The sequence below is a fragment of the Lolium rigidum genome, chromosome 2, assembly GCF_022539505.1.
Source record: "Lolium rigidum isolate FL_2022 chromosome 2, APGP_CSIRO_Lrig_0.1, whole genome shotgun sequence".
NCBI lineage: Eukaryota > Viridiplantae > Streptophyta > Magnoliopsida > Poales > Poaceae > Lolium > Lolium rigidum.
Window position 1 is genome coordinate 35632112 of NC_061509.1, and position 22707 is coordinate 35654818.

The 22707-nt window shown below is 43.8% G+C and overlaps 2 protein-coding genes and 2 long non-coding RNA genes across 4 annotated transcripts; all 4 read right to left on the reverse strand.

The window, feature by feature from the left end:
- Positions 1-952: 952 nt before the first annotated feature.
- On the reverse strand, positions 953-1991 carry LOC124689496 (26.2 kDa heat shock protein, mitochondrial-like). The gene is made up of 2 exons (XM_047223020.1): positions 1736-1991; positions 953-1638 (listed from the first exon to the last, which is right to left on the reverse strand). Exons 1-2 carry the CDS (start codon positions 1989-1991, stop codon positions 1214-1216), a joined length of 681 nt encoding a protein of 226 aa, XP_047078976.1. The 3' UTR covers positions 953-1213.
- Positions 1992-2664: 673 nt separating this feature from the next.
- LOC124686225 (mediator of RNA polymerase II transcription subunit 31-like) lies at positions 2665-6341 on the reverse strand. Its single transcript, XM_047220215.1, has 6 exons — positions 6217-6341; positions 5999-6102; positions 4427-4523; positions 4264-4342; positions 3586-3851; positions 2665-3033 (listed from the first exon to the last, which is right to left on the reverse strand). The coding sequence occupies exons 1-6, from the start codon at positions 6267-6269 to the stop codon at positions 3024-3026; spliced, it is 609 nt and encodes a 202-aa protein (XP_047076171.1). The 5' UTR covers positions 6270-6341; the 3' UTR covers positions 2665-3023.
- A 6672-nt stretch (positions 6342-13013) lies between these two features.
- On the reverse strand, positions 13014-14546 carry LOC124686226. Its single transcript, XR_006997757.1, has 3 exons — positions 14323-14546; positions 14147-14238; positions 13014-13192 (listed from the first exon to the last, which is right to left on the reverse strand). It is a non-coding gene; the product is annotated as an uncharacterized LOC124686226 (long non-coding RNA).
- A 92-nt stretch (positions 14547-14638) lies between these two features.
- LOC124686227 lies at positions 14639-15569 on the reverse strand. Its single transcript, XR_006997758.1, has 4 exons — positions 15470-15569; positions 15277-15387; positions 14850-15203; positions 14639-14764 (listed from the first exon to the last, which is right to left on the reverse strand). It is a non-coding gene; the product is annotated as an uncharacterized LOC124686227 (long non-coding RNA).
- Between the last annotated feature and the right edge of the window lie 7138 nt (positions 15570-22707).

Here is a 22707-nt window from a genome sequence, read left to right on the forward strand (position 1 = left end):
ATAGATAAATTATTTCAGGAGAATAACAATATGGATTTTGAATTGGCTCGTGATAAAATAAAGGAGCACAACACATTAGAGAACACCTTCACAGTATGTGTATACCTTCAGAGTATGATAAGATAAAAGAACACATCACATGGCTGTTGCATACATCCAATAACCTTCAGGGTATGTGTATACCTTCATTTTTGGAGAACTGTCTTGCAAGATAGCACCATAAATGAAAACTAAAATAACACTAATTTCGATATGCAAACAATGAATGAATATCTGAAAAAATGAAATATCTATCAACTGAAATTAATAGGAACAACTCTGAGCTCTCATGGAAAAATACCTTTAGAAAGGAAAGGAATCTGCACCGTGTGAATTCAAGAGAGAAAAGGAACAACTTTCACTCGGTTCATATGAACAAATAGCGGATGCCTATGGCGATGTAGTGTTGTGTAAGGCTCACCTGATAGAATCAAAATACCATCTCTCTGCTTCCAAGGTGAACACTGCCGAGTTGCAAACATGGCAAATGCATAGCTCAGTAAATGAAAAGATCCAATGGCTCATCACCACTAAGATTCAGTGGTTTAGCTCGTCACCAAAATCTCTAGCTTCACATTGCCCCAGAAGTAATTCGTGCAACAGCTAGAAACCGCAAATAATACTGGAAGCACAACTGGCGTAGCACTATCACTGTGAATATACAGGTCATCTTGGTTTATCACTGCAAAATTTAGAACTCACAGGCCCAATTGTTTTATCTGCGGACAATGTTGAGGAAAATTTCACCACCGCCATATGCCTGTTCATAGCTCGTAAATTGTGATCAAGATTCAAGAAAACGCCACAACCACAAACTTGTTCAGTTACTGTTCTTCCAGGACAAACTCAAGCATTTCAGAATTCACATAGAATCAGTAACATTTATCACTAAAGCAAGAGGAAACAAACAAAGTTCCTGGCCAATTTCACCAACAAAGCACTTCATCAAGTCGAAATCAACAAAGTTCATGACCAATTTCACCACCAAAGCAGTTCGAAATGAACAAAGTTCCTGACCAACTTCACCACCACTCAATCAGAGCTACGCAAGACGATCACAGAAGCTAAAACATCAACAAGGCTTCTCTCAACTCCACTCGCACCAGCCCTCCCATTAGCACTACTACTACTACTACTAGGACTAGGACTACTCACGATCGATTCGTCTCCCTCCCTACTCGACGGCGATCTGGAACACGTCCTTGCGCTCCTCCTTCTTGAGCTTGGGCACGGTCACCATGAGCACGCCGTTCTTCATCTCGGCCTTGATCTTGTCCATCTTGTACGCGTTGGCGGGCAGCTCGATGCGGCGGTTGAACCTCGGCACAGCGTTGTCGTCCTTGTCGCCGTCCCAGGCATCCTTCTCGCCCTCCCCCTTGATCACCAGGCTGTTCTTCTCCGCCGACACCTTGACGTGCTCCTTCCCGAACCCCGGCATCGGCACCTTCAGGTACACCGCCTCGTCGTCCTCCTTCGCCACCGACCACCCGCGCCGTGCCGTGGAGGAGATGCCGCCCAGACCAGGAGCAGCGACCGCGTCCTCCATCAGACCCAGCAGACGGCTCAGGCTCGTCGGCGCGGCGAACCGGTCGAACACATCTGAAGAATTAAGAACGCGAAAGAAAAAAAGTTGACGGATTTGTCCCACAGGAACGAACGCAGAGAGGAGCGACGCAGGAAAGGCGGGGACGCATACCATGGGAGAAGAGGCTGGACAGGTCGGAGTCGAGAGCACGGCGGAGGCCCACGGCGGCGGCATCCTCGTGCTTGCCGTTGGTGTCGTCGTCGTCGTCGGAGCGGCGGACCTCCTTGCCCTGGGTGCTGCAGAGGCGGCGGACGGCGGCCGGGCTGAGCGCGCAGTAGGCCACGGGCGCACCGGTGGGCGACGGCTCGGCGAGCAGCTTCTTGAGGCTGGCCAGCGCGGGATCAGCGCAAGCGACGGCGGTAGCCATGGATCTCTCTCTTCTCTTTCTCTCTTGTCTTGTGAAAGTGATTTTGGATTCTTGTGACTGAGGAGGAGGAGGAGCGGAATGGAGGGGGGGTTTTGAAGGCGTCGCTTTCTTGGGGAAGGGGATGGGGAAGGGGTTAGAAGCTTCTGGAGAGCACGGGAGAGACCTCGAGCCTTCCAGAACCATGGCTTTAGGATTCGTGCTGGCTGCTGTAGGTGCCATGGATCGTACTATGATTTCTTGGGGAAGGGGATGGAGAAGGGGTTAGAAGATTCTGGAGAGGACTGGAGGAGCCTAGAGTCTTCAGGAAGGAGTACCGCTATCATTTGTGTTGGTTACCATCAAAGATCACTCGATCAGTGCCATTGATGGTACGGCTATTCTCGTCTTCTTTCATATGCTCGGACGAGCAATGGCCAAATTGCCTGATTAGTGTTTGAAAAGTTTTGACGACTTGCCACCTTTTTGAAAGAGTTGAAGCTCAAATGTGTGCTTTGTGATTTTACACTTCCTTAATAACAAGTCGCTATGAATACTTCCACGTTACTACTGATGATTGTGAGTTGCCACTTATTGTCCACTTGTACAAATATGGCACTGGCTTACATACACAATGCAATGACATTCATCTCTTAGCACTTCGCTAGTTTCGATCATAGAATATCACACTCGAATGGACAGTGCAGCAGATTACTATACTCCAAAACAAGGCACAAACTGCACGGCAAAATCATGAACAAGCAATGGAGCATTCATGAAGTTCAGTTGCTATGGCTCTATCTAAGAACAGGTGCTGAATGTTATTGCTCACATTGTTTGCACAAAGTTTCACCAAACAAATATTTCATTTAACTACAAGAAGGCCAAGAAAACATTCAGTCAATCAGGATGCAGTGCCATATAGACATCTCTCCAACTACTAGACGGTAGCATTTGCTTCTAACTTGTCCGCAACTTCAAAGGCCTGCAAGACACAGGGGCGACTCTGGGCTTCCATGAAATGATGTCCACTGTCAGGTTGACCAATATGCTACACTAGCCCATCCTGCAGCCAAGATGCACAGAGCACAATCAGTCATTGTAAATAATTTTATTGAACATGACACATCATAATCCCAAGTTCAAGCTATACATCACAAGAGCGAAAAGAAATAAGCTGTTGTAGCTCAAACTAAAATCACATATTGCCGTCTTTCACATTCAAATTGACTACCAAGCTGCAAGGGCACAATAATACTGTGAACCTTGCATTATTCACAAAATCTCACGATTCATCAAATCATGGATTAAGAAAAGAGAAGCTAGTAGAACAGATTCCTCCATTTCTTCGACGGAGGACTGTTGCTCCGATACAGGAGGATTGATTCAGCTCCCCTATATATGAAGCATGTCGAGAGCCTCAACCATCTTCCTTGTATCAATACATAGGAACTTCATAGTTCATAATCTAGGTTGGCAGAATGAAGATAACAACACACAAACTTGTAAGAAAAGGAATTGAATTTACAACTAATAACTTTGTAGTAACACTGCACCGACAACTAATAACTTGCATAAGAGATGTTATTTAATGATTGAAAGGAAGGGAGGCACATACTTTCTCTTTCTGCCACCCATAACATTTCTCATGTCGTTCTTTGGGTTATTGGTGCCAGGAGTTCCTATAAACTGCATGGGGGGCATTGCAGATGCACCAACAGCTGACATAGTTGGCAAAGATGACGGTGGTGCAGGCACTGGTGGAGGTGTCGGCAGTGGTGCTGGCGCAGGAGTTGGTTCCGGAGGAGGACGGGGTAGGATGTGCTTCAGTCTATTGTTCCTGTAGTTCTTCCAGAAGAAATATTGCTGCCTATGAGCAACTTCCTGTCAAGCAATTTGCAGGTAAGACTTAGTTTCATACTAATGATTACAAGTCCTAACAGATTAAACAGATTTACTTAGAATGCTAACAGAATATTATGCAGATAAAATCATGAAAATATGAAAGTGTGCTTCAAGCTTAATATGCTTCGATAACATGTGGTGTTCTTCAATTAATTCCAAAGCAAATAAGCATACCCATTTATATATCTACAAGAGCATTCGTAGCAACATTTTATCATTTCTTGCTCCTTTCTAACCACTAGCAATCTATTAATACAGTAAAATTAATACTCTCCAAAGAGACGATTCCAAAGAAAGGAATTGAAAAGAGAAAAGGAACTTGTAAAACAGTGAAATAAAAGGGTGGGAATGGTGCTTGAGTGCAACTCTAGCCAAATGGGCTCAAGGTTACCTTGTTTGCGGGATGTGCCATTGCGTTCCGGAAATTTGCATTTTGGAGGAGTTCAAGAAAGAAAAGGCAGTGTGGATACCTGCACCATCAACAACTATGAGCACAATATTATGCCATCGAGCATACCTACTTGTAGAAAAATCAAAAGTTTTGGCTAACTCACATTATGTATTTGATGTACTCCGGACGCTGCCAATACTTGAGGTACTTGAGATATCCGATAAATGCCTCATCCTCAAAGTACCGATTCTGCGCTAGATCTGCTTGAACAAAACAAATAGTAGATGATGACATCTCCCATGCAGAATTTAGTTTGATACACATGCAACAGATTGATTCATAAGACATCAGAAGCACAGGGAGCAATGCAAAACAAATGTATAATTCAATCACCCTGGCTTTTCCCCACTAAGGGCTCGTTTGGAAGTGCAGTTGTCGCCCAGATACGACAGTACATTACAAGCCCAAATTTAAATTTGCACAAGTCACAAAATGGCTGTTTGGAAAACCATTTTTGGGTCAGTCCGAATTCAGCATATTCTCTATTTCACCCGGAAAAGCAAAATTGAGGGGAAAGGTTGGTCTTCCAACTCGACAGGTATCAGGGAGAGTCGCACGCCAGGATTGAGTCCCGGACCTCATTTTCGCGCCAGCCGCCGACGTGCGCGCCTTGTCCTCGCCTGGTCGCTTTGTGATCATGACATCCAAAGTGGGCTAAATGACAATAGCACAATTTAAAGCACATAACTAGTTCCTTCTTTGACTCATTCTTGTCATAATATATATTTGAGAAGTTGGCAGCAGCTCAGTGCAGGATACTAAGGGGCTGTTTGGTTTTCGCCTATGTTTGCCATGCCAACACACGGGCAAGCCAAAATATTGGCGCACCATTCTGTCGCCCGTGCCTAGCCAAATCTTGGGCATGAAATTGTATTGGAAAGCTGAAGTTGGCATGGGTAGGGTGTCAAGGTGGGATCCCAGTGGGATGTCATTTTGTACTATGTAGTTCAAATTTTGGTGTCAAAATTTGTACTAGAAAAGTTAAATTATACTACAAGTGGGACAAAAGTGGGATCCCACTTGACACCCTTAGGCATGGGCACGCCAAATGATGGGCTGCAGACCAAACAATGCCCAACTACTTGGTCAACGCCAATTATTTGGCTAGGCAGCCTGGGGCTCCCAACCAAACAGACTCTAACACTCAGATCAATTAGAACATCGTCTGCTTACTTTAGAAATCAGCTTGTACTGTTGTCTCAGTTCAGTACTTTAATAGTCTATCCTCTAGCTTCACTCCAGAGGTTGCAAGTGACAAGATTTAAACTGCATCCAAACACCAGTCTAAACCCAAAAAAATAGGTCCCGTGATCGCCGGTTTCCATGGTGCTTAGTAAAACACACTGGTATCCTGTTTACCAGGCTATTAGATTGCATAGCTCCCAAACGTGGCCCTAAGCAGTCATCGGAGTCATTGGCCATGGCCATCACAAAATTATATCAGGTAGATTAGTTACTCTATAAGCCATCACACTGACTGACTAACACAATCAAATCACAAAAATCTCTTTATTGTCAATGAGCTAACTACTTGCAGCAGCACTTAACCCCCAAATTGACTAACAAGAAACTTGTGTTGGTGCTTTCCATTCTCCCCAAAATGACCAAAATAAGCTAAACCTAACCAGTTAGGTAAAACGGAAGAGAGGGGAGGAGAGGGGGAGAGGAACAGTACAGTTGATGTAGATGGGGTTGGCGAGGCACTGGATGAACTCCAGCTCCAGGAGAAACCGCTGCCTCCCGTCGTCGGGATCCTTGTACGGCGGCGGCTTCGCACCCCTGCACACCACGCGACGCCCCAATCAGGGGGAGATGTGAGCTTGCTTCCGCGTGACCTAGAGACAGCAAAGGGAATGAAAGGAGGGCAAGAAGGCAGGGGAGGCGCCCACTGACGTCGTGGGCGGTGGAGGTGGCGGCGGAGACGTGTTCTCCTCCATGGCATCCATTCTCCTCCGCGGACCGCAACGCAGCCGGCGAGATGGGTAGGGCGACGGCGAGGAGGACGGCCGGCGAGGAGACTCTGTTGGGAAGCCGCAGGTAATTGTGATTTTTTTTCTGAAGAAAAGGTGCCTGGGAGAGTATGTGGGCTTTTGTTGGGCTTTGGGCCTTTGACGCTATTGGACTGAGCGTCGGTGTTGATTGATTCTCTGTATGGCACACCGAAACGGAAAAACCTATACACCGACCAGGTCGGTGGCTACCGGCCACCGCACACCCCCTGGTCGGGTATGGGCCGGGCCCATTTAGATCTGTTTTGCTGTGCAGTTCGTTTTTGCTTTTACTTTTTTCTTTTCTGGTTTCTTTTTCTGTTTTCTTTTCTTTTTTCTGTTTTCGGTTTTTGTTATATTTTTTCAGATTCGAAAATTTTATTTTTAAAAAATTGTTCAAATTGAGAAAATGTTTAAATTAAAAAATGTTCAAATTTGAAAATCGTTCAAATCTGAAAACCGTTCAAATTTGAAAACCGTTCAAATTAAATTTTTGAAAATGTTCAAACTTTGAAACTGTTCAAATTTTAAAATTGTTCAAACTTTTAAATTGTTCAGTAAAAAATGTTCAATTTCAAAAAATGTTCAACTTTAAAAAATGTTCAAATTTTAAAATTGTTCAAATTCTAAAATTTGTTCAGTTTTGAAAATATTCAAATTTTACGGAATATTCTATCTCAAAAAATAGTTTTGTGTTTCCAAAAAAGTTGTTACATTTTAAAAACGGAAATATAAACAGAAAAGATAAAACAGCAAAAAGGAAAGAAAAAGGAAAAAAAAGCTTACCTGTTGGGATGGGCCGCGGCCCACTGAACCGCCCCGAGTGGCGGGGGTGTGCGGTGCGTTGCACCGACCGACCAGGTCGGTGTATAGCTGCTCCCCACCGAAACCGCGCCGTTAACCGACTGGCCGGCTATATTTGGTTAATTTCAGTTTTTTTCTGCTCAGCCCTAGAAAACAGAGCTGTCTACACGGAATCCCTCTTGTTCCCCCACGATCTCCGCCGCTCGCCTCCCCCTTGAGATCCATGTCTTCGTCGCCGCCGTCCCACTCCTCCACCATGCCTGGCCTCCCTTACCTGAGTGGCCTCCGCCCCGAGATCCTCTTGGACAAGAACTGCCGCATCGGTTCCTGTCAAAACTCCACATCTGCCAAAACCAAGAACAGGGAAGGCCTCTCCATCGAGGTGTCCTTCGAAATCCGCGATCCGCCGGCCCTCTCGCTCTGCTTCGCCCGCTGCTACGACGCCGCCGGGAGACAGCGCTGTGCCCAGCAGCTGACCAATATCCTCTGCGCGGCAGGAGGCTTGGCGCTTCTGTCCGTCCCCTTCTCCGACGGCGGCGACCTGGACTTTTTCGTCTACAGAGCGGGGCCAGGCGTCCCGTCTCTCCACCTTCTCCCGGGACCCTACCCGACCACTTTCCAGCCGAGCAATTTCGCCGTCCTGCCCATCTGCGACGACGACGACGATGACAGCCAACACTTCGCCGTGGTGCTCCCTGATATACAGCTCTTCCCGTTTGAGTCCCCCGAGCGCATCCGATACACCCTGCATGTCTACCGCTCCGATGATAGCAAAGCGTGGCGCGCTACCCAGGTGGTGCCTGCCGAGGGCACGGAAACACTGGATGCCATCCTCGACCCGCTAATGGAGGCCACGAGCACGGTATACGCGGGGTCCGGGCTTATAGGCTGGATCGATCTCTGGCGGGGGATTCTTCTCTGCAATGTCCTCGACGAGAAACCCACCGTCCGCTTCGTGGCGCTGCCGGTGCCGCAGCCCGGCGAAACGCCCACCGACTTGGAGTATGAAGCCGATTTTAACCCCCGGCGACACCGCCATGTGACAGTGTACAATGGCGTGATGAAGTTTGTTGATTTGAAGTTTCACGCGGAAGCCGCCTTCAACGTGAAGCGACGGGACGATCAAGGCTGGATGGCTACCGTATGGACCAGGCTGATTACTTCGGATGTTTGGCACGAGGGCGCCACCTTTGATACGTCCGACATATCGGTCGCTAATGACTCAGGCTCCCTGCATCTCTTGCCTGAAATCTTGGTCGATGAGAAGGGGCTGACCTGGAAGAATTTTTCTTCGGGCACCCCCACCCTGAGCTTGTGTGATAATGATACTGTTTACATCCTGGTAGTGAAGATGAATTCGTACCCTGCAACAACGTTGCTACTTACCATCAACACCAGGAGCCTGACGCTTGAATCTTGTGCACAATGTTTTGGTGAAATGTTGCAATTCTTTCAACCGAGTTATGTTCCTTCTGTCCTCTCTAGCTACTTCGGTGAGACAACATGTCTACTATCCTAATGTATATGCATCAAAGGTACATGTTAATATTATCTTCTTCAAGATTTTTGTTTTAGGGGGGGGTGGGGGGGGGAGCTTTGGCGTATTCATTAAATAAGAAAGAGTTACGATTTGTTAAAAGTCGAGTGAAGACTCGGGATATAAAAGGATCACTCTTGCACCATGATAGAACCCAGGTGTGTAAATTTTTCAATATTTAGTTACGGCCAATACTTCCTCTATTTTTAGTTACTCCTCATACAGCCATACTCATATTAGTTTTCATCAAAGTTAAAATTTATGTAATATCAAATAAATGTTATTTGAACCATCATAAAATAACCCTATGCTTTGTTGCGGGTAAAAAAACCAGTTTCCTATGGACTAAAATATTATTGTCCCAACACACTAAGAAATTATTCTCAAGCTTTGATGTATATGGCTAATCAGATTTCTCTGTACAGATTGATGACTGCAACTGTCTGAGTAAACATCACCCTGACTACCTGCAAATTTTTGATGGTTAATTATTTTGAGATATGGCCTCATTTTCTGTATACCCATGGACTACAAGAAATGGGATTTTTACATCAGTAAGGCAACATCGGTGTTACCAACCACGCGGCGATTAGATATCAGTAGGTAATATGTGTGTTTTATTCTAAAAGGTACCTGCTTTAACAAATGTATTCAAACCATATGTCTAATTCAAACTGCATGTTGAACATGTTAAACAATATCGCAGCCCAATAGACCCAAACCCATGTGGGAGTTGACTTATATAAATGAGCTGGAGGAGAGCAAAACCTAACACACAACACAACCCCAGCCGCCAGTGCTACTGGGAACAGAGAGGTGAGCCTCGGTGTGATTCTACATGGTATCAGAGCTGCGGGCGGTGGTGGCAGCGGAGGGGGGATGTTGTTCAGGAAGTTGTTGTGTGCGGCCTCTGGAAGGGAAGAAGATGGCCGATGCAAAGATCCTAGCTTTGGAGAAGCTCACGATGTTCCTCACCTCTAAGGCAGATGGATCGACCTCGAGGGCCATCGTTCCTCAAGGGGAAGTGGAACAAAAACTTGTGTTGTTGCCAACTGACATAAAACTTGATGGTGCTGCCAACTATGTGAGTTGGTCTTGGAGGGCAATGTTTCTTGGGGAGCGAAAGGTTCTTGATGGGAACTTGTTGGGTACTGTTGGATAACCAAGAGTTAAGGCTAGTGCACGCGGGGGGGGGGAAGTGGAAGGCCATCACCTCCTTACCGACTGGGTGGTTGTTGATATCTCAGTGGTGCCCTCCATTGGATGCCAAGATGACAAATTAGTGATGGCATATGTGGCAGAGCTGCAGACATTGTGGGTAGACCAAGATAATTGTGACCATCTTGAGCTCAATGATGTGTCGTGCATTGAGTCGGGGAACAAATGGATAGCATGCAGGCATGTGCTGCCACTTTTGGAGGGTCTCAAGAAAGGGATTCACGGATGGCGGTGTGGAAGAAGATGCAGGGGCTGCACCGATTTCCTGTAGCGCCGGCGTAGGAGATCCGTACGGCCTCGGCGCGGGATCCCAATCTAGCGACAACATAGAACCAGGGCGAGGGGGTCTGCCGGTCTGGTCAAGGGCAACGGAGGCGCAGCAGGCCGCAAACTTGTGGGCAGGTGGCGGAGTTCGGGGATCTAGTGCGGCCGGATGCGGCGAGCAGAGCAGCAAATGGTCGGGTCTCTTCGCTCGCTCGCTCGCATGAGCCTAGCCATGGAGGAGAGGGGTGTGATTCGGCGGCCTTATCCCGTTCTTTTTCCACGCCCAGCCTTCCCTACCGGTTGCCGAAAAATAAAAAGACAACGAGCCAGTACACTTTTGACTTGGCGGTGGCAGTTCTGGTAGATATGTATCTCGTGGAAGGGTAAATCGGTAAAATTTAGGACGGACGAAGCAAGAAGCCCTATTTTCTTTATTATTAGGTATAGAAGTAGCAAGGGGCATTAAAACCTAACAAAGTAGCTCCTCGTGGTTCGATACTCTTATTTCGAAACTAGCTACAACTGATCTGTATTCTTGCAGTTATCAATAGTTTTGGTATATATGTACAAAACTATATTGATGTGAACAAAGATCACAAACTCGATTTCACCGACATGTCACCACCAATAACGGAGGTGTCATCCGTCGCCGATTTGGACTCGCGGGCCATGAATCTTGTGAGACGGAGCCGCATGTGAGCTAGATCAGGCAACCCTTAATCCATTCAAGTAACCTTGATGCCTTCGACAACTTTTCGTGCTATGACAACATTCAAGTTCACATATATGACGTGAAAGCACATGTGAAGTTCAGAATCTTATCTTTCAGGGTGAAAATCCAAGGTCTAACCTTAACTGTCTGTGTTTGGCAATGGTCTTGTTGAAGACATTATTTTGAGAGTAGGAACTATCTCCAGGGTGAAACCCTAGAATTTATTGATCGGGCGAAGGCAGCGCTTGTGCACTATTTCCTTATTGGAGGCGTCGCTTGTGGAGAGCTTGGATTTCAGGTGTTGGTGGCGATTGTATTGTTGTTGCTAGGGCTAGAGTACCGTAGTGGGACTTCTTTTTCTTAGTTTTTTTTTCTTTTTTGGCTGTGTGCATCCGTACTACCATTAGGGTAATGCGTTATTGCAGAAGTTAGATGCAATTGGTATCTATCGATATTAATATATTCTCTTTATCGAGAAATATATGACGTGAACAAAAGAGACCATGGATATCACGCATCAAGGAGCAAACCAGTAGAACTAGAATGACACATGGCTAGATTTTTACAAGAGGAACACAAGAAAAAAAGATGAAATAATTATGTACCTATCATGCATGGAGACCACATGAAAGACATAGAGATTGGCGGCAAAGCCAATTTGTGGCCGTTTGAAAACCAAAGATTTATTTCATGAGATAGTAGTAAACCGATTTTGTCTCCCATGGTCTACTTTGAATTGCATTTTAAAGTGATAGGTGTTTTCTTCTGATCGTGTGGAAACCATGCAAACTCGTGTAAATGAACTGTAAAAGAAGTTAGTTTCCCTTTAAAGCAGCTAAATATGTACTGTCTCGCATCGTGTTTTTGATTTTCATATTCTTGAAATTTATGCATATTTCAAAATAGTGATAAGTAAAGGAGACCATCCCCATTAATCCGCACACAAGGCAAGAAAAACACGAGAATTAGGACGTCGTGCAAGCTTAGGAAGAGGAAGCGCAAGAAAACTTGAAGATGCTGTTATGATTGTCAAACATAGAACACAGATACTAGAGATTAGCGGGCTGGCCGGCCGGAACCGCAAATCGCTCCGGCGCAGTCGCTGTCGCCGTCGTAGGAGTGCGACGCTGGCCAACGAAAGCAAACACCATTAGCCGATCTGATCCGCCACGGCAAGGCGCAGTGGGTAGACGTGGTCGCCGCCCACCGATGCCCCCCGCCGTCTCCAATAATTAAGCCGGGAGAGAGAGAGAGAGGATGGGATCGGCACGGCGGTGCTGGCTGGAATCCATCGATTAAAAAAAAAAGGAAACGGGCGCGGGCGCGGCCTCCGCCGAGGGAAAGGAAAGGGAAAGGAAAGGAAAGGAGATGGAGGTTACACGGCCACGCGGCCGCGCCGGGCTGCGATAGCGGTGGGTGGTGGTGGTGGCCTGGCCTCGACTGCCCACCACGGCACGGCCCGCACGACGCGGCGCCGTGCGGTGCGGCGCCCCTGATGACCGTGCTCGTGCCATTAACCGCCGCCCGCCCACGCGGCTGCCGCCTCCCCTCCACAGCCGGTCGTTCACCGCGCGCGCGGCCCACCCACCCCGCGCCAGCCAGCGGCCGAGCCAGCCACCCAGCGCGGCCCACCTTCACCGCACCGCGCCTCCTTATATGACCGGTTCCCCACCTCCTCCGTTCCCAATCACTACACCACAGCACTTGAACCCCAACAGATAAGTTGGTCGGGGAACCCCTTTTACCGAACAAAAGTTGGTCAGGAATTAGTTTTGCCGACCGATTTTGTTGGTCACTGTAAGTCCGGTCGGCATATGTCTTTCCCGACCGACATAGAATTGCCGACCGACTGTTGGACACCATTGCCAAGGCTTTGCCGACCGACATTTCTTTTCCGACCAACATTTCTTTTCCGACCGACATTTCTTCGCCGACCAACAGTTGGACAACACAAGCATTGGCGACCGATTTTCTGTTGGCCCTCATCGTGAATGGCAAAAATCATTATATTCACATATATCCACACTAGTATACATTCATATCCTCTAAAAATGCCATGGGGAGGTAAAGCACAACCATCAATACAACAATGATTGTTCATATGTTCTCAACTCATTACAGCATAATCAAGTTTACAAAATAAGAGCTTGTCACCGCATAACCAGGTTTACAAAATGGAAGCCAAATGATTACCATATAACCAGTCTTACAAAATGATAACAGAAAGGTAGCCTATGAGACCAAATTTACTCCATTACACAACTCATCTTGTTGATGGGAAACATCCAGCTACTTGGTGGTTTGCGGCAACCATTTTGCATGATAATTCATATTTGAATGGGACATCTGCACAAACAAGTACAAAGTGATACAGTTAGCAAACTAGTGAAGGAAGCATGTAAATGGTGGATCACTTGGATACTAAGACTAGTAGCATGAACATGAGGTAACCATGACATACTATTAGATTGAGCTATGTAGCACATCAAGAAACCACCTACTGAAGGAAGCATAAAACAGACTAGATACGCACTGTCTTCCCGCACCGCCTCTTCAGCTGAATCCACTCACATCTTCCCTCAATTCACTGAAGGAAGCAAGCTACAATCTTCTATATTTTGGTGCTGCCTTATATTTTGTTTTATTTCATTACATTTGAAAGCAACACAGGAGAGGACAGCTAACCAACTAGACTAGGTTCGCTTCTTGTCAAGTACACAGAATTCATTCTATTGATTCTTGTTTCCTTCCATATTACAGAGTATATGAAACAGTTTTGTATTTTATTCTATTTAGAACAGTGCATCACAGAACAAGGGTGACTGCCTGGCCAGTTGCGAGTTGTGCCAAACGATGTGTGTGGTTGATTAAAAAATCTTCAGTACAGAAGAACACTGGTATTCAGATTACTACGAACTGCACTGGACTAGGAAATCATCACATATTGGCTCAAAGAGATTAGACGAACAAAATCATCCGAGAGTGCAAAACTTGTGGCTTTGAACTAGAACAGCTAGTATAAAGAAAAGAATCAGTACACGAGGTGTCTCTTAAAATCAAACCAACAAGACAACTAACGTGGCCTTTGCATGAATTTCAAATAGCATACATGCGGCTGGGAGATTTAGACATGGCAAGTTGCATTATGTCATTATATGTGAAGTATTATGTCAAATTGCAAGTCTAAAATATATTTTACACATAATTATTTAATTATTACAAAAACTAACTAAATTGTACCAACAAGCAGATACTACAGGGAGGAAGAGCAGATAGTACACAAGTGTCAGCTTTACTCACATCATCTTCAGTTTCTCTCCTCGAAACTGATTTTCAACCGAAATACCTCAGCGACGAGATGAGCCAGACGCTGCTGGTTTGTAGGGCTTCATCTATAAAAAATGTTGCAGCTCAGCATAACACAAACGACAAAACATATGATGTGGATAAAACACACATGCATGAATGGCGATTACCTTGCTAGATGGCCATGCAATGGACCTTGTGACAGCATCACCGATGTATCTTAAATCATCATACTGATATGGCAGCGTAGCACCCCTTTTAATCGCAGCATTCACAATTACCTCATAAGTCGCAGGCCCAAGGGGCTCCCCACCCACAAGTGTGTCTGGATCAACTGAGAGAACTGTTGCCTTAGCAACAGGAGATTCAGGACCAGTCAAGAGTATAGAAGCACATCCATCCCTATCTGAAAAGAACAATATTTAAGAAACATGGAAGCCAAAAACATTTTTTATATGCAGCAAGGATGAGTGAGAAGATTACAAGGCTTTCATCTTGGTGTGTTAAAGAGTCTTTTAGATTTGCAACACCTCTTCTCTGAAGATAGTCATCTTCCCCGTCCTCTTCATCATCTTCCATGTCATTATCTTTCCCAAGTTCAATTCTTGAGTTCTGCCAAAAACAGTATGTAACTTACTACATGCATGATGAATATGTAATGCAATGAACAGATTACGTATGCAAAATAGTTCATTACTTGTCGAGAATTAGAACCATCTTGCGAGCTGGGAGTCTCCAAATTATGCCCTCCTGGTGAAGCTAACATTTGTTGCATCTTGTGCATTTGTTCCCGCATTTGTTGCATCTGGTCCTCCAAAGTGTTCATCCGGTGTTCAGCTTCTCGACGAGCTACCATTTCAACTAGAACCCTTGTGCTCACTTTACCCCGTGTATCCGGTGTGCCCACATCTTGAGGTGTCGGCCCTAGACCTAATACACGGATACGACCCCTTGGCTCTTTCATTCCAACAGCTCGTGCAAACAGATCACCTTCTTTCAAACTTTTTTCCTTCCAGTCAGGGTGTTCATCAACTGCCTGGAGGAGTTTATTCTGCAGAATGCATTGCATTTACTTTAATATAATCTCTAAGTGATACAAAAGGTATATGCCAAAAAATACATACAATAATTGGAGTTGCCTATGGCACGTGTTGTCCTTTTTGAGGTCCTTTCTTGAGCGTATGTGTTCTGATATACACTTCATCTCTCCGAGGAGCATATCCAAGTTCATCAGCCTACAAAAATTTGTTGTTTCCAAGTATTATTAGTCCTTGAAACAAAGTGGCATCTATTTTCATATTGGGACAATATTCTTACCATTTCTTGGGTAACACGGGCATGACTCTTGCTGCCAGCTGTATGAGGCACAGTTGACTTGGCGCGATTCTCTTTGGCTGTAGAACTGCGAACCTGTAATATCCCAGGTAATGGGGTTACAAAAATAGAGGAAACAGATGTGTGCATTGCATTCATGCATAGAAAATCTGGGGAATTTTCGCGCTTTAAAGTAAAACAGATCACAAGAATCGAAGTTTCACTTGACCTTGGTGGAATTGAAGTAGCTCATCAAGTCAAGCGCTAAAAACCTCAATGTGACTTTACTAAACCTTGTTTTGGGTAGAGATGATTTGATCTAAGGGATTAGATCAAATGGAATTAAAATCAACACAAGAACTTATTAACCAAGGATCAACTACTTGATCTTATTAAAGATCACAACATGATATTCCTTGCCATAACATATGAACATCCATTTAATTGGAAATCAAGTAACAATAATTGGAGAAACTATTCTTCACTTATATTCTCCATGTCTTAAAAACAAATCCATGATCCTACCATGAACCTCATGGTATTTATTCTATTTTAATCTTGGAAACAAGACAAGGAGATCCAACTAAGGAATACAACTCTTCTCTATTCCAAATTATTAAGCATCAAACTAAGAGAGGTGAGAGTCCTATTAATTGTTTAGAGAAGTCATGATAAACTTTGAGCTAAACCTTGGATATACATCCAAGTATTCAAACCTCATCTTCAGAACACAACCTTGGGATATTATTCAAGACATTCCCAATTAAGAGAGACTATTCATATCAATCCTAGCTTTACCTAATTAAGAATCAAGGACAATTCTTGAACTAAAGTATTAGGACCTAAACCATATCCCTTGGAATGGTGAGATAACCTAATATCACATGGAATAAGATGATATCCATGAACTGATAAAGTAAGGAGGAAACTAAATCAATTAAGTTAGACAATTGAATCTTTAGCTTAGCTACTTAAACAAATATTAGGAGTACACCATAAACTCTAGAATAAACCATTCCTTTATAAGAGAGCCCCAAGATATGGTGTTACACTTAAGTAGTTGAGGCAACAATTGAATATGAGGGAGAGAACAATCCATACACTTGATGATTATATCATACTTGATTAAGTAGAACCCTAAATAATATCTCAGACATTCTCCTGGGATATAAACTATAGAGGCCACCATAATAGCCATCCTAAAATGTAAAATAGAAGTGATATGCCTTAGTTCATCAAGACAACACTTGATCATGGAAGTAAAAACCACTTTCCATTAGAAATACTCTAGGAAGCCAAACCTTGATCATTATAAATTGGGTGATGATCATAAACCCTAAGAACTTGAGGCAAAGATAAAAAGAACAAGTTGATCATGTCTAATCCATGATCATGCTCTTGAGATATGTGAGGATAAGTTAAGCCCTAATAGGATAAACATATATCATTCACCACATGAAATTATAGGGAGATCACTAGTAATCAAATCTAGGCTTATATCCTAACCTTAACTTGTGAATCAATTGGTGATCATAAGTAGAATCCTACCACTGTTACATCCCACCTATTCTTCACTTAAGTAACCACTTTATCATAGTTAGGGGAGATTAAACCCTAGCACATGCAATATGGAGTCATTCCATCTCTATAACCTAGAATTATATCTCAACCCTAGTTGAATTATCACTATGATGATCCTATTAAAAAACCAAGCCCTAATTGAGATTCAAACCAATTGCCATTAGGTGAATATGATGAGAACCCTATAATTGTTCACTAATTAAAGCTCATGCTTCATTATGGAACTCAAGAATAACCTAGTGCTAAACCATTTGATTAGAACCATGGTGGAGATCAACCACTTAATTGAGACCATATGTGAAGTGATCAACTATTTATCTTGGTAACCAAGATTAACCATGATTGAAACAATACCTACATAAATACTTGCAAAGATAAGGATAAGTATTAACCTTAACAAGTGGTTTATCATAGATACTATGAAACCCTAATACCTTGGTGCTCACATAAAATCATGTGCAAGTGACCAATTCCCTGAACTGAATACCAAGTTTCAACACAACCTTTAAAATACATTGAGTTGAAAGTATCAACAATAATAATCCAAATAATTGAATTCACAAGGACAAAGAAAAATTAAAAATAAGAATATAAGCTCATGCCTATTTATTTTTAATAAACCAATAAGCATGACATATAAACTAATATAAAATACTTGCTTCATATTGGAGTGTGGTGTAATACATCACACTACCTCTTAATCGAATTAACATAACAAGGAACCCGCAAGAAAACTTTGAAAACAAATTAGATTCAAAACAGAATTCAATAAATGAAATGGTAAAACAAGAAAGAAAAAGAAAAACGAGAAAAGGGAGAGATAAACCTTACCGGACCCTACCCGTTCGGCCGAGCCCACCAGACAGCCCAAGCAAATCCCAGCCCAACACGGCCCGGACCAGCCCAACATACCCCTTCGTTTAAAAAACAGAGGAGAGGGTCATCCTCATCCTCTCCGGCGCTCGAGGTGGACAAGCACGACGACGTGCTTCCCTTCCCTCGTCGCCGGCGACATCTCCTCGTCCGAAGGCGTGACGAGGCACGCACCAGGCCGTATAAAAGCTCCAGGACGAGCCTCGTCTCGAATTTCTTCCTCCTATGCTCAATTTCCCCCATGCCCGAAACCCTAGCCAAACCGGCCTCCGACCATCGCCGTCGAATGGAGCACCCTCAAGCATCGTCGTGTAGCTCTGGAGCTCCGCCTCGACTCCAGCTATCCCCACGTCGACGCACAACTGCTGGGAAGCCTCGAGGCCATCGAATTGCGATCTCGATTCCTCGCCGGACACCACCAGTCGTCGCCGTTCGCCGATGATTGAGGCCTCCCCAAGCTTCGCCGACCACACCAACGCTCTCCTGGTGAGCTGTTGAACCTCATAGCATGCTCGCCTAGCTCGATTACGTCCCGTAGCGTCGCCGCGCCGCTCGCCCGTGTCCGCCACCGCAGTACCTCGCCGTCGGACAAGCTCCGGCAACCATATAGGGGCGGCGCTGGTACCAGTAGCTTCGTCTTGGCGTGCAGAGTCGTTTGGTGCGTGAAGCCCGCCCGCGCGAGCACCGGAACGGCGGCGCCCTCGCCGTCCGATCGCCGGCAGTGAGTTTCCCTGGCCACGTCGCCTATTTTGACCAGTCAAAGCCACCGTGGCACTGACGTGGACCAACGGCCCACCAGTCAGTGTCTAGGGGTAGCTTTAGCCCGGGTAGGTTTAGTTATTTCCTTTTAAATTTAAATCCAGTAAATTACTGCAACTTCAAAGAAATTTAGAAAATCCAAATTAAGTCAGAAAAATATAAATGAGATATTAAAATTCCTAGAAAAGAAAACTCTATCCAATAAAAATATAAAAGGAAATTCTTATTTTTAATAAAAATTTACTTATTTAATACTTGTTAATTAAGCCTTTACTTTTAATTCCAAATTCAATTAAAATTCAATAATTAGTAAAAATCTTATAAAATAGATAAAAACCAGTAAGTAAATAAGGAAAACATTAAAATTAGTTTTCCTTTTCTATTAACTTATTAAATCCTTATTAGGAGGATTTAAAACCATGATTAATAAATACCTTAATTATTAATTATTTAAAAATAATAAAATATCAAATCTAATATTATTTTTATTTCAAATTTATTAATAACTTCAACTTTATCAATGAAGTTATTAATCCAATAATTATAGGGTTATTAGCAAACCCTAATTCCATATGGAATAGTATTACAACCCTATCATTTCATGTTGAACTCTAAAACCCTAAATTAATTAGGAACCCTAGTTCCATTATTACATGTGAACCCTAATTTGCTTCTAACCTAAACCCAAGGTTAGAACTGGTGATCATAATACTTTATTTCAAGTCATAGAGCCATCATCAGCAACTAAAGGACATACCTATGTTCACATAAAATGTAAAAGACCATCACTAATATATGGGTAACCCATGTGTCCATCTTCATCAGACCTAAATATTCAAGTAGGGTTAACCAAGTATAAACCCTAGATCCTATTACCAAAGCCATCATCCATATTCTTTCCTACTTAGCATCACACCAATGTGATGAACCTCGAGTGCAACTTTGCCAAACCCCGAGCATTACTCAACCATATTCCACTAAACCCTACTAGTATTGGATATTTATCAACCATCCTATTCAGGAGCCAATTACTCCTTACTTAATAGAACCAACAGTAAAACCTAGACCACTTCAACCCTAATTGATATACTTCTTATTATTTAAGAAGTATGTTCTTCAAAAGTTATTCTTTTGAAGAAAATAAGGAATCATCATCAATCCTGCCTAATAGAACCTATAGACAATAGCCATCTATCACTAGCAAGGTAGCATCAACCTTGATAGCACCCATGTGTAATTAATTGCTTAGGATGCCTTGGCATAACTCCACCTACTTTTGATGAATCCAACTCTGTTGTGATCCATCTAATACTTACTCCAGAAACTAGATGAAACCATAGTCAACCATAGAACCCCACCAATCTAATTATCATACTTGTTCTTTAATTCAAGAACATGTTCTCCAAAGGTTATTCTTTTGAAGTATATAATAATCAATCATTAACCATGACATATAGTACTAAAACCAACCACTATTTATTACATGTTAGGATTACACCAAATCTTATTGTTGTGTGTTATTAATGCTATTGTTATGCTATATTGCAACACCCGTTTATGATACCAAGTAATCACCCTGAATAAGAACCTTGTATGTGAATCACTCTAAAAGTGCAACACACCCTAAACTAATCATTACAACTCACTAATCCTAAATCATCGGGGTTAGGTCACGCTTAGAGCGATTGCATCTCATACTTATGCATTATTGCATCCTTGCCAATCTTTTAAACATCGACCATACCGGACGATGATGCTATTTCAGAATTTGGAGTTATTGCGTATCGAAGACCTTGCCTGCATAATCTTGCAATCAAGAAAGGCAAGTTCATCACTTGCTCATGTCATTTGAGTATTTCTATCAAATTAATTGCAAAGTACTATGGTTATCACTATTGCATAAAAATCAAAACCACTACTTTCATAACTATGAATATGACTATGTGGTGGGCAATGGAACCATGGATTGTGTTGATATGGTGGAGGTTCCATTGCACGGGTTTATATCCATCTAGGATTAAACAACAAATGTCGCCAGTGATTCTTGTGCCGTAATACCCGTGTTAACCATAAGATCCGGAGTGGGACGGAGTAGTCAAAAGTGTTTCCACCTCTCGTTCATCAACGGATGCGCTTTACCGTAGACACTTGTATCCGTCGGCGGCAAGCGGTAGGCTGGGGAAGCCTTAAGTCCCCACGGCACAGTCCGTAGACACTTGTCGTTCGAAGAACAAGCGGTAGGGTGGGGAAGCCTTAAGTCCCCACGGTATTGCGGTCTATGATGGGTTGCAGCCACCGGCGTAGGAGTGTATGGTAGAGCCCAACATTGTTGTCGTGGTCGGGGTCCACCTTGAAATCTACGGTGAATAATGGGACCGACGTGGACCCGTGGTCGGCGCATGCAACAACGGGTGGGTGTTCGAGGTAGCGGAGGAACATGATTGGCTAGACCTTATACCGGGCCTCACACCATAGGAAGTGTGGACGGGTTGCGCGCCCGGTTGGCACCAAGGTTAAGATCTCTTATGGGTAAAGCAACACACCTCTGCAGAGTGTAAAGAACCGTGACCTGTCACTCCCCGTTCCGGGATATGGAACTCGCGAACGCGGCCGGAAAGGAGCTCCATGAAGTTCTAGTAAACCGGTGAAGGCCGACGGACATAGTTCTTCTGAATAAAAGCAACCTCTTGAAGAAATGGTTATGAAAACCTGCATTGGTATTAGACTTTCTGGTCTAATGCTGTAGTTAGTGCATTAAACACCTCTTTCCTATAATGAACTTGTTGAGTACGCTCGTACTCATACCACTCTTAAATCCCCTGCTTAGATATGGAGGCACCGAAGGAGGATCTACAGTGCAACTCTAAAGCCGAGGAGTCAACAACTACTTCAAGAAACAGGACCATGTCAGAGGGGTCAGAGGCCACATCCAACAAGGAGAAAACCTAGTTTAGCCATAGAAGGGAACTAGCTTCCTAAACCTAGCTCCTATTTAGCTAGAATCTATTCATAGCCCCTTTAGCTAGTCAAATACTCTACAAATAGAGTTCGTGATAGGATTAGACTACGAGTCGTTCTTCTGGAGTTTATTTGCAGATTTACCTCATTGTAAAGTAGGAGGCTGTGATAATCTTATGTAACAGAGTCTGTATGTAATTCTATAGACATGCCTTGGACCCGCAAATGTTTCTGTTGTACCACTCTGAGCGATATAATACTAGTGGAACGGTGTTTCATTGGTGTTATATCAGACTTGCATACTACACCATGCAGTGGTATGCCGGGTCACCACAATATAGCCCTTACCAACCGGTGCAAAAGGGCCATTTTCTACTAGTGGCTATTTAATTTTTTTTAGACAAATGCTTAGAATCATTTTCTTGAAGTATTTTCACAATCGATTACAAAATACATTACTGTATTAATCAATTAGCTATGATGACTCATACTTCATGATGTGCTTGAAACGAACTCTTGGCCCGTATTATCCCGTTGCAACGCACATGCAATTTTCCTAGTCTATACCTAAGGAAGTAAGGTTTCTCCCCAATTTTTTTCGTCCGTTTTTTTGTTGCCACTACTTTTCAATACAAATTACGGTTTGCTGCCACCGCAAAACATAAAAAACGATCCCTTGTGTTGGTCGCGCTGGCAGCAGGTCACGTCGCCCACGGACGCAAGCGTGCGTGTGCGGCTTGTTGGGCCGATCAGCAATTGCTAGCTGGGACTTGTTCTAAGCTAGCTCGGTTGGGCCTGTTGGCCGCTTCTTTTTGTAGTAACTTTATTTTATGGTCATATTTAGTCTCACCTTGCTCATTTACAACAAGGCGCACCTGTTTATATACATCTGTGAATCCCCATCAACAACCGACTTGGCAATCGCAGTGTAACGGAAAGGAATCGTGTGCTTCAGAGCCTCAGCCGAACGGTAAGAAATCGTGGGCTTGTCTAATACTATGAGCGGAATTGGGTAATACGAGAATATGATTGGACCATGCTTGGAATAGCCCAGCTCAAAGTCAAAAGAC